The 12003-nt window shown below is 42.9% G+C and overlaps 1 protein-coding gene across 1 annotated transcript; it reads left to right on the top strand.

Annotated features, from left to right (window-relative positions):
* Window positions 1-7166: 7166 nt before the first annotated feature.
* LOC118964816 (trichohyalin-like) lies at window positions 7167-9605 on the top strand. The gene is made up of 3 exons (XM_036979298.1): window positions 7167-8006; window positions 8591-9158; window positions 9312-9605. The coding sequence occupies exons 1-3, from the start codon at window positions 7190-7192 to the stop codon at window positions 9334-9336; spliced, it is 1410 nt and encodes a 469-aa protein (XP_036835193.1). The 5' UTR covers window positions 7167-7189; the 3' UTR covers window positions 9337-9605.
* Window positions 9606-12003: the final 2398 nt, after the last annotated feature.

Raw genomic sequence — 12003 nt, 5'->3', positions numbered from 1 at the left:
TTATCCACCCTCCTCAAAAAGACAAATGTGAAAATATCTTAATATCTTACGTTTTAAGACTTTTTCTGGTGATGTTTTCTAAGATCTCTTTTACATCTGTTGACCCAGAAATCAAAGCCTTCACTGGTTGAAAAATGTATCTAGAATTACATTTACTAAAAATATACACTCTTAGATTTCATTTGACACCCAATTACACATGCTCCTATTAACATCACATTGGTTCTCATGGGTCCTTTTACATGGAAATGCCCTACTGTACTTCTAGAGATACTATCCATCCCCAACTAGTAATAAAGTGGTCGGGCTGGTTGCTACTGGCCTCTCCAGCTTCAGGTTGAATCACACCCATGATAAGAGGAGGTTTCCTGGACAGACAGTGAGAAACTACAGTCTGAATCACACCCATGATAAGAGGTTTACTGGACACACAGGGAGAAACTACAGGCTGAATCACACCCATGATATGAGGAGGTTTACTGGACATACAGGGAGAAACTACAGTCTGAATCACACCCATGATGAGAGGAGGTTTACTGGACACACAGGGAGAAACTACAGACTGAATCACACCCATGATAAGAGGAGGTTTACTGGACACACAGGGAGAAACTACAGGCTGAATCACACCCATGATGAGAGGAGGTTTCCTGGACACACAGGGAGAAACTACAGGCTGAATCACACAAATGATGAGAGGAGGTTTACAGGACACACAGAGAGAAACTACAGGCTGAATCACACCCATGATGAGAGGAGGTTTCCTGGACACACAGAGAGAAACTGCAGGCTGAATCACACACATGATGAGAGGAGGTTTACAGGACACACAGGGAGAAACTACAGTCTGAATCACACCCATGATGAGACTACCTTTAAGGCATAAGGGTTTGGTTAATGTTAGGGTTGAGGTTAGGGTTAATGTTAGGGTTAATGTTAGGGTTAATGTAAGGATTAAGGTTAGTGTTAAGGTTAGGGTCCGTTTTAGGTTTTGGTCAGACGGGCTGTCAATGGGATGTTGGTCAGAAAAGTCCATTTAGTCTTTCCCTTCTCAAACCTGTCCTCCCCCTAACCAGTTCATATCATGTATTCCACCACCAGCACACCTGATTCACTAATCAGATGTTTGGATGATTAGTTGACCAGTGGAACAAAGTGGACTGGATCTAGGTGAACTATGTGGAGAGTCTTCCAGGGACAGTACAGTACAGACTGAGAAGCTAACAACAGTGTAGTTTACTCAACTCATTCAAACTATCATGACTATTGTTTAGAGAGAAGATCTGCACAAGGGCATAAAGTTTAAGATATAGCAAGAGAGGACAATATGGTGCAAGGTACCCAAAGTGGAATCAAAAGTCATAGGCCTAATCATCAATCAAATATGAAATATAAAACCAAAATATAATCTACATATAAAGACAACATGTCATCTACATGTGTTATAGAATAGCTCCCTTCTCACATCTCAGGTCATGTTTGGACTGGAACGTGACAACTCAACGGGCTATGCGCATCTCCCCAATAGCCTACAGAAAACTTTCCCGAGTGCAATGTCATTAATGTGACCGATATGTACAGTATAATAACCATAGTGAAGAAGGAAAATATCCCACCTCTGACACACAGCAGAGACATCGCTGCTGAGATTTCCCCTGGAGCAAGAGTCCCTCAAGAATTTAAAAACAGTCATTGCGTTACAATGAATGTCCTCCCCAAACGCTTGTTGCATCGTGAACTATCCTCCCAGTCCCTTGGGAGTTCATCGGATGGATGATGCGCTGCTGCCATTTACTTGGATGAGAAGTTGGACGAACGCTCCTCCAGCTCACGATACGAAATGGTGGAGAACAACAGTGTGGTGATGTGTCGTTCACGAACGAACGGCTCTTTTTGAACGGATCTTTTTGTTGAACCTCGGGAACCGAATTGCATCGGTGAAAGAGCCATTCATCTGGCTCTATGATTTGCAAACTGCTACTACTGCTTGTTGAGATCAGAACAACGTTTTTCTGTAGATAAATTACAACATCATTATCTAAAGGGGATGAATCCTCACTGCAGAAATAATAAATAGTGCGGAGAGAGTTGTGATTGTATGTTTGTTTGTACAGTTATGGCTGTAATGTTATTATTTTGTGTTCTCACTAAACACCCACATTTGTATTTGTGTGGGAAATGTTTGTAGGCTATGGTTGCTGTTTGTATTTCATTGAACTTTAGGCCCATACAAAGACAAATCACACAACATAGAATTCCAAATAACCTTAGGCAAAAATACACGAAATAAAAGTCAAGTGAAAATAGTTATAAATTACTTTATCAATTATGAGTAGCTAAACATTATCGACTTTTGGACACTGGTGCGCAGGAGAACCCCTAGCTGTCAATCAAGCAGGCGCGGTGAACGGATTATGACGCTCAAGCGTTCCAAATGACGCAACAATACAGCTCCAGACCAGAGAAAGTTAATGCCGAGGATATTATTCGGTTCAACACTAAAACTGAGGTTTGACACGTGTGATTTGAGGTGAGTCAAATATTTACAAAAGTTTACAATACATTAACCATCCGCTTCGTTATTTCTGTTGCTATCAATCACTCCATCTGTATCTACTCTTCTGTCTGTCTGTCGGACTATCTGAATTGTCTGTGTACTGTCTAGCCAGCATATGCCAGAAAGGCTCATATTCACAAAGTCTCATAGAAGGAGTGCTGATCAATAATCAGTTTGGTCTTTTAAATTAAACTGAATACGTTTTGATGGACAGGAGGCGACCTGATCCTAGATCAGCACTCCTACCCTGAAACACTTTGTGAACACAATCCAGGTGTACTGTGATGAGATATTATTATATTAGTTGTGCTGATGCATGATGGGTTGTAGGCTAGAGCTTGAGGACTCAACTCTGAAGACTGTTTCTGAATTCACTGACCTGGTGAGTAAATGTTGTGTACAATGGCACCATCTAGTGACAGAAACATAGAAACACACATTGTTGCTGAACGAAGGCATCTCTTTATTTTCCAGAAATAAAACTTGTAGACCTTTCCTGCAGTCTCTGAGGAGATGGACACCTCTTCTTCTTCTGGACGATCTCCGTCTCCTACTGGGACTGTCTTCTTACCCCCTCCTATCATGTGGAACAGTCTGTAAGTCATTCATCACATAACCTAGCTCTGGTCCAGGGCATTATGTGCGGCTTGCTGAAGGAAGGCTCAGTGTCTGCAAGCTGTACGTAACGCCCTGGACCAGAGCTACACATTACCCACCTCAGGCCATCATGGACAGTCAACTCATCACATTCACATACTGTAAGTCACAGTTGTGTGATTTGTGTTATTAAAGACAGTTAAATTGAGCAGAAGTTGAATTATTATTTTAATATTGTAGTAAATTGTCTGAGTTCACTTCCTAAATAATGTGTTGACATTCCTTTGCTCCCAGCTACAAGCAGGCAGAGATGGAGGTTTACTTCCCGAGAGAAGAGAAGAAGACCTATACAGAGAAGGAAGCCCACATGCTTGAGTTGATGGGGAAGGATCGAATGATCCGAAATCAGAAGAAGGAGATGGGCAGACTTCAAGTGTGCCTCTGGGAGGAGGAAAAGAAGAAGAGGAATGGTGGAACGGAGAAGGACAAGATCATTGAACAATTAGAGTCTGAGACAGACCATCTCCGAGCCCTTTTAAAAGACGAAAGGAGGAGAAGAAGAGTAGAAAGGGGTATCATGAAAGAGTGGAAGGCTGAGATCCTGAGACTGAGGGAGGCAGAGAGCCAGAGGGAGGCAGAGAGCCAGAGAGAGGAAGAGAGCCAGAGAGAGGCAGAGAGAGAGAGAGATGCAGAGAGAGAGAGAGAGGCAGAGATACAGAGAGAAGCAGAGAGACAGAGAGAAGCAGAGAGACAGAGGGAGGCAGAGAGACAGAGAGAGGCAGAGAGACAGAGAGAAGCAGAGAGACAGAGAGAAGCAGAGAGACAGAGGGAAGCAGAGAGAGCCACAGAAGCAATGGATTACCAGAGAAAACTGCAGGAGATCCACAGACTCAAACAACTGCTGGATCTACTGATGGTGGACCTACAACTGGCCCACGTAAGACATGTCATTGTTATTATTAAAAGGCAGTGTATATTTACCCAGCTGAAAATGAATAGTGGCAGACAGCGGTACGCTAACCCAATGTTAACTTTTATTCCTTTCCTTAACCCTTACCTTAACCTCACTGAAACTATACCTAACCTTTACCTTAACCCAACCCTAGGTCCTGAACCTAACCTTCATTTATCTCAACCCCTATGCCTTTCTTCTGCCGGTTGAATATCCACTTCCTTATTAACGTCATTACTGTTGTTGTAGTTGATAACTGTATCTGTGCAGGTTGTAAATAACTGCATTAGTGAAGCATCATTTGTAGGAGTAATTTCTACAAGCATAAACATCAGAGGCAACATTGTTGTAACATCACACAAATTGTAACAGGAATTTCTCAAACCCCTAACTGAATGGGCAAGAAGGTTGTGTGTTTGTATTTGCACACATTTTGGACATAATTGATTCCATAAAATGTCTCATAATTTTTTCAAACCATGTCAATACATTAATTGACAATGAATTGTCCAGATGAATTGATCAACATGACCCTGCTATTGATGTTGTCCAGTGTTTGATTCAATTACCTAGCTAGGTTGTATTTCTGTGTATCATTCTCTGCAAATCCTTTGAAAGTATGTCTTGGTAATAGATTATCACTAATTTAACCTTTTAAAATGAAGCAAGAGATTGAGAGATTGAGGCTATGGCAGAAAGTCATGGAGGAGCAGCGACCAAGACTGGCCTGGAACAACAGACCTATTGAAACAGGAAGAGAGAGGGAAAGAGAGAGGGAAAAAGAGAGAGAAAGGGAGATGGAAAGTGAGAATAAAGCAGAATTGGAAAGACAAGAAATGAAGAAGAAAGTGGAACAGGCAGAAGAAACGATAAAAGCGTTAGAACGAGAGATTGAGAGATTGAAAGAGATTGAGAAGGAAATCATATTTGAAAGAGAAAGAGACATGCGTATTGCAGAGAATGAGAAAGTCAAACTGGTTAACGAAAAGGTAAAAGAGTTAGAGAGAGAGGTTGAGAGACTGAAAGAAGATATGACAACAAAAGAGTTTCAATACAAAATCAAATTTGAAAGAGCGAAAGAAGCGTTTAGAAGACAGAATGAGAGAGTGAAACAGGTTAACCAAAATGTACTAGTGTTAGACAGAGAGGTTGTGAGAATGAAAGAAGAGATTAGATTGAAAGACGAGACTGAACCAGAGAGAACATTTGATAGAGACAGAGAGAGAGAAAATGATTGGAGACGAAGTGAAGAGGAGATGAAAAATAGAGTGGAGAGAGAGATGGAGATGGAGACAGCCCTCATCAATGACAAAAATACGTCTGAATTGGAGGAAGTCTTCAAGAAAATCAAGGAACAGCAGATAGAATTAGAAAATATGGAAACAGACAAATATAAATGGAAACAGAACCAAATGGACATGGAGGAGAAGATGGAGGGTGAGCACAACAAACAGAAAGAGGTAGAAAGAAAGAGAATGGAGAAAATACCAAAACAGAGACAAGAAGAAGATGAGAAGAAGAAGGAGATGGAGAGAGAAGAAGAAGAGGAGAGACGCAAAGCGAAGCACATAGAGATGGAAGATGAAGAAAGAGAGAGGGAGAAAGAGAGACAGAGACAGATCAACAGGAAGAGAATGGAGAAGAGACAGAAAATTATGGAAAGAGAAGAAGAGAGACAGAGAGAGATTGAAAGAGAGATTGAAGAAGAAAGATGTAAACAGAAGCAAATAGAGATGGAAGAGGAAGAACGAGAGAGGGAGAAAGAGAGACAGAGAGAGATCAAAAGAAAGAGAATGGAGAAGAGACAGAAAATTATGGAAAGAGAAGAAGAGAGACAGAAAGAGATTGAAAGAGAGCACGAAGAAGAAAGATGTAAACAGAAGAAAATAGAGATGGAAGAGAAAGAAAGAGAAGAAGAGAGACAGAGAGAGATTGAAAGAGAGCACGAAGAAGAAAGATGTAAACAGAAGCAAATAGAGATGGAAGAGGAAGAACGAGAGAGGGAGAAAGAGAGACAGAGAGAGATCAAAAGAAAGAGAATGGAGAAGAGACAGAAAAACATGGAAAGAGAAGTGAGACAGAAAGAGATTGAAAGAGAGCACGAAGAAGAAAGATGTAAACAGAAGCAAATAGAGATGGAAGAGGAAGAACGAGAGAGGGAGAAGAGACAGAGAGAGATCAAAAGAAAGATAATGGAAAAGAGACAAAAACATATCGAAAGAGAAGAAGAGAGACAGAAAGAGATTGAAAGAGAGAATGAAGAACAACTATTTAAACAGAAGCAAATAGAGATGGAAGAGGAAGAACGAGAGAGGGAGAAAGAGAGACAGAGAGAGATCAAAAGAAAGAGAATGGAGAAGAGACAGAAAAACATGGAAAGAGAAGTGAGACAGAAAGAGATTGAAAGAGAGAATGAAGAACAACTATTTAAACAGAAGCAAATAGAGATGGAAGAGGAAGAAAGAGAAGAAGAGAGACAGAGAGAGATCCAAAGAGAGAATGATGAAGAAATGTGTAAACAGAAGCAAAAAGAGATGGAAGAGGAAGTACAAGAGAAGGAGAAAGAGAGACAGAGAGAGATCAAAAGAAAGATCATGGAAAAGAGACAAAAACATATCAGAAGAGAAGAAGAGAGAGAGAAAGAGTTTGAAAGAGAGAATGAAGAAGAAAGATGTAAACAGAAGAAAATAGAGATGGAAGAGAAAGAAAGAGAAGAAGAGAGACAGAAAGATATTGAAAGAGAGAATGAAGAACAACTATTTAAACAGAAGCAAATAGAGATGGAAGAGGAAGAAAGAGAAGAAGAGAGACAGAGAGAGATCAAAAGAGAGAATGATGAAGAAAGATGTCAACAGAAGCAAATAGAGATGGAAGAGGAAGAAAGAGAAGAAGAGAGACAGAGAGCGATCGAAGAGAAAGAGAGACAGAGAGAGATGGGAGAGAAAGAAAGACGACAACAACAAGTGGAGAGAAAGATAATGTTTGAGAGAGATCAAGAAGAAGAAAATATATGGAAACAGAAGCAAATTGACATGGAGAAGGAGGGAAGAGAGAGGGAGAAAGACAATGACAATCAGAGAGAGATGGAATTAAAAGATCAGCAACAGAAAGAGATGGAGAAAGAAAAGATGATTATGAGAGAAAGGGAGGAAGCAGGAAGAAGAAAGGAAGGGCAGAAAAATATTTTGGGGGAAATTGAGGGACAGAATGAACTGGAGATAGAACAGGAGAGAGAGATGGAAGAAAAGCAGGAAGTGATTAAGGAAGCAGAGGAAGAGTACAGGGAAAGAGAAGAGAGAGGAAAGGAAGTAAGCATGAAGAAACATGTAGTAGTTAATGTTAAAGCAAAAGCACGGGAAGTCTTCAATAGGCGTAAAGAGAGGAGGTTAGAAGTGTTGAAGGGGGAGCGAGAACACATAGAAAGAGGACAACAAATCAGGAGGGAGAAGGAGGAAAGACGGCTGGAGATGGAAAGAAAACAGGAGAGGGCAAGACAACAAGAGGAGCAGGATAAAAAACGAGAGATTGAAATTGCTAGACAGAAAGAAATGTTGAGACTAAGAGAGGAGGAGAGGCAGAGAGAGGAAGAGAGAGAGGAGGAGAGAAAGAAAGCCATTAAATCCCATTTATCTTTAATCAGAGAGAGAGAAGAAATAATACAGGCAAAAAAAAGAGAGGAGATGGTGGAAGAGGAAAGAAGGGAGATCCTTGAGTACAAGAGGGGTGACTTAGAGGAGGAGGAGAAGGAAGATGACAAGGAGGACATTCTCCCACCCGATAAAAGTATCCGAAGGAGAGCTGTGGGCTGGGTGAATAAAAAATGGGAGAAGAGGAACCTCAGAAAGATAGAGAGAACGTATCAGAGAGAGGCTGAGGAGGGCCATAAGATCGTCCACATAGGTAAGACCTGTTTTCCCTCTACTTATGACATCATCCTCTTTAGTCTCCTCTACACACATACGTTCCACACCAGTCATCATGTTGCATCATTGTTTCAATATAAAACTACTGTCCAAAGAATATGTTAGCTGACATGGCTCATTGAGTGACTGACTGACATAACAAGAAAAATACTGCTGATAACAACCACGTTTTTAAATGGTACCTTGTGTCATCTACTAGTCTAACTCTCAAGACTAAGTAGAGACCCAGAAAGAGTTCCTAAAAACACACACACAAAAACGTGTTTTGGGGGGATCCGGGGGCTACTAGTGGCCATGGGGCCCTAAGTGATCACATATGCCCTGGCACTATACAAAGAATAGGTGCCATTCTGGACTCATGTTCAACTTAGGGCCAGGTCAATTCAGGATGGGAATTATTGCACTTTATTGACAAATTCCATGCCTTGCTCAACTGAAAAGAGTAAAGAATAATTGAGATCCAATTGTGTTTTCTATTCTTCATTCCCTGTGTCCATTACATTTAAGTTGATACCAGATCCACTAAGTTGAATGTAAACTCTACTTCTTCTCCCCTCCCAGCCATCCCTGGACACACAAGGCTAACATCCACCATGACCCGGGCAGAGAGAGAGAGGGAGAAGAGGAAGGAGCTGCTGAAGGCTGAGGAGAGAAGGAAGAAGATGGAGGATTTCAATAAGCAGTGGAGAGAGCGGTCCCTGCTTAAAAAACAGACTCATCAACAACTGAAGGAGGAGAGGGAGAGGATGAAGGAAAACTACCTGGATCAGATGAATCTGGAGGCTGATGCTCAAATCAACACCCGGTGTCTAACCACCCAACACAGCCACGATTACAACCACGGTCAGGAGTTGCCCGGGTGGGCCAATGGCCAACAAGTAAGCCAAGAGCCCACTGGATCTGCTGATGGCCACCAGGAAAGGCCAAGGAGGCAACAGGCATGGGCAGAGAACCAGGAGGGGATTTCAGAGAACCAGCAGGAGGGGCCAGAGAACCATCAGGGGGGGCCAGAGAACCATCAGGGGGGGCCAGACAGCCAGCAGCTAGAAGCTCCAGAAGAGGTTGAAACATCAGAGCGAATATCCAAGACAAAGAAAAAGCCAAGCATCTGGAAGAAAATTAGGATGAGGTAAAGAATGATTAAACATCTATTCATGTTTTACACTGTTAATATACATGTCATCACTTTAAAAAGTGACATTATCCAAATGTGAGGGTTTAGTGTACATGCATCACACATGTAAATATATAGATACTTACCTGTCTCTGTGATGTCTTACAGCCTTCCTGACGTGCTGTCTGCCTAGAGCTGGAACTCGATGAAGCCACAGTTCCACTGAGGTTACGTTGGTAATTAAAAGTGTCGCCCAATAATTCCTCCTCCTCTTTAAGTCATCGAGCCACATTTCTTCCTCAAAACATTATAGTCTCCTCAAGCCAGCAAGTATCCTCTTTATCAGGCAACAAACCATCGAAGGTCAGTGACCCTCCTCCCAAGAACAGAGACTCTCATCTGTATCCTAGTTAAATTCATCTCTGCTTACCACCTCTACAGTCCTAGAAAATATCCCAAAAATGGAAATGGTTTCAACAGAAGTCCTCCCCTCAGACCAGTGGCTCCACAGACCAGAGTTTCTCATCTTTATTCAAGTTGAATGCAACTCTGATCATTTCCACCACCTCTCCTGTTAAGGGGAGGTGCTGAAAAGGAGGTCTGGGAGGAGGTCTGCAGGTAGCCTGGACCGGACAAGTAGCAGCTAAGTTGCTGGCTCCATCCCCGGGCAGAGCTGCTCAAGTCAGGCCAGTGATGTTTGATGATGTCATTTTTGTTTGCAAAGTTTTACTCTTTAATAAAAGCATTTATTAAAAAAGCAATATTGTTGTTACGGTGTGGATTGTTTTGTTATTTATTAGAATTGAAACATCCAGTAGTCATGGTAGATGTTAGACTTTCAATGAGACACCTAACATTCCATCAGTTTGATACAATGTGTGACATGTTATATTAGAGAGGAGTCCTCTATACACATCTATTTTAGACCATAGGAGAAATATCAGATTGAAATAGCTTCTCTAAGAATCTGAGGAGAGAGCAACAGTAGAAGCATCGTTAGCTCTCCCACCTCCAGTTCAGTACTCCTCCAGTTCAGTACCAATTGAGTACCTTTTGGGGAGTGTAACTTTTATTTCACCTAATTCTAACATTCTGTCATAAAGAGCACATGTTCAACTTAATACAAAACATATTTTCCATCTCAAAGTAACAAATACATACTATAGTAAGTGCCTATTAAGTGCCAAATAAAGTGACAGGGTTGACTGTAACAGAGTTGACTATTTCATCTAGAATCAACCATAGATCCCCATGTGACAGGGGGAATGGAATGCAAGCTTACCAAACACATGTAAATAGTTTAAACATGTCTAGACTGTCTACCTATAGGTAACAGGGTTGCGGTGTTATAATTCACCCACCCTGTCAGGGGTGCGTGAATGAGGACCCAAAAGCGAATTAACAAAACAGAGTTTCTTTAATGACGAAACACATGTAGGCTCAGATGGACAGGCAGATTCCGACAGGACAGGACAAGGTTAGATGAACTGGCAGATTCCGACAGGACAGGACAAGGTTGCAGCAAACACGACGATAGTCTGGTTCAGGCATGAGAAACACAAACGAGAATCCGACAAAGACAGGAGCAGGAACAGAGAGAGATATAGAGACCTAATCAGAGGGAAAAAGGGAACAGGTGGGAAAAGGGGTGAACGAGGTAGTTAGAGAAGACAAGGAACAGCTGGGGGAAAGAGGGGAAGAAAAGGTAACCTAATACGACCAGCAGAGGGAGACAGGGTGAAGAGAAAGAACAGGAACAAGACACAACATGACAATACATGACAGTACCCCCCTTTTCACCGAGCGCCTCCTGGCGCACTCGAGGAGGAAACCTGGCGGCAACGGAGGAAATCATCGATCAGCGAACGGTCCAGCACGTCCCGAGAGGGAACCCAACTCCTTTCCTCAGGACCGTACCCCTCCCAATCCACTAGGTACTGATGACCACGGCCCCGAGGACGCATGTCCAAAATCTTACGGACCCTGTAGATAGGTGCGCCCTCGACAAGGATGGGGGGGGGGGGGGGGAAGACGAGCGGGAGCGCGAAGAACGGGCTTAACACAGGAGACATGGAAGACCGGATGGACGCAACGAAGATATCGCGGAAGAAGAAGTCGCACTGCGACAGGATTAATGATCTGAGAAATACGGAACGGACCAATGAACCGCGGGGTCAGCTTGCGAGAAGCTGTCTTAAGGGGAAGGTTCTGAGTGGAGAGCCAAACTCTCTGACCGCGACAATATCTAGGACTCTTAGTTCTACGCTTATTAGCGGCTCTCACAGTCTGCCCCCTATAACGGCAAAGTGCAGACCTGACCCTCTTCCAGGTGCGCTCGCAACGTTGGACAAAAGCCTGAGCGGAGGGGACGCTGGACTCGGCGAACTGAGACGAGAACAGCGGAGGCTGGTACCCGAGGCTACTCTGAAAAGGAGATAGCCCGGTCGCAGACGAAGGAAGCGAGTTGTGGGCGTATTCTGCCCAGGGGAGCTGTTCTGACCAAGACGCAGGGTTACGAAAAGAAAGACTGCGTAAGATGCGACCAATAGTCTGATTGGCCCGTTCTGCTTGACCGTTAGACTGGGGGTGAAAGCCGGAAGAGAGACTGACGGAAGCCCCAATCAAACGGCAAAACTCCCTCCAAAATTGAGACGTGAATTGCGGACCCCTGTCCGAAACGACGTCTGACGGAAGGCCATGAATTCTGAAAACATTCTCGATGATGATTTGTGCCGTCTCTTTAGCAGAAGGAAGCTTAGCAAGGGGAATAAAATGAGCCGCCTTAGAGAACCTATCGACAACCGTAAGAATAACAGTCTTCCCCGCTGACGAAGGCAGTCCGGTGATAAAATCTAAGGCG

Source organism: Oncorhynchus mykiss, chromosome 6 (assembly GCF_013265735.2).
Source record: "Oncorhynchus mykiss isolate Arlee chromosome 6, USDA_OmykA_1.1, whole genome shotgun sequence".
In the NCBI taxonomy this organism is placed as follows: Eukaryota; Metazoa; Chordata; class Actinopteri; order Salmoniformes; family Salmonidae; genus Oncorhynchus; species Oncorhynchus mykiss.
Note: the sequence above shows the minus strand (reverse complement) of the source record. Positions and strands in the feature narration are given on the sequence as shown.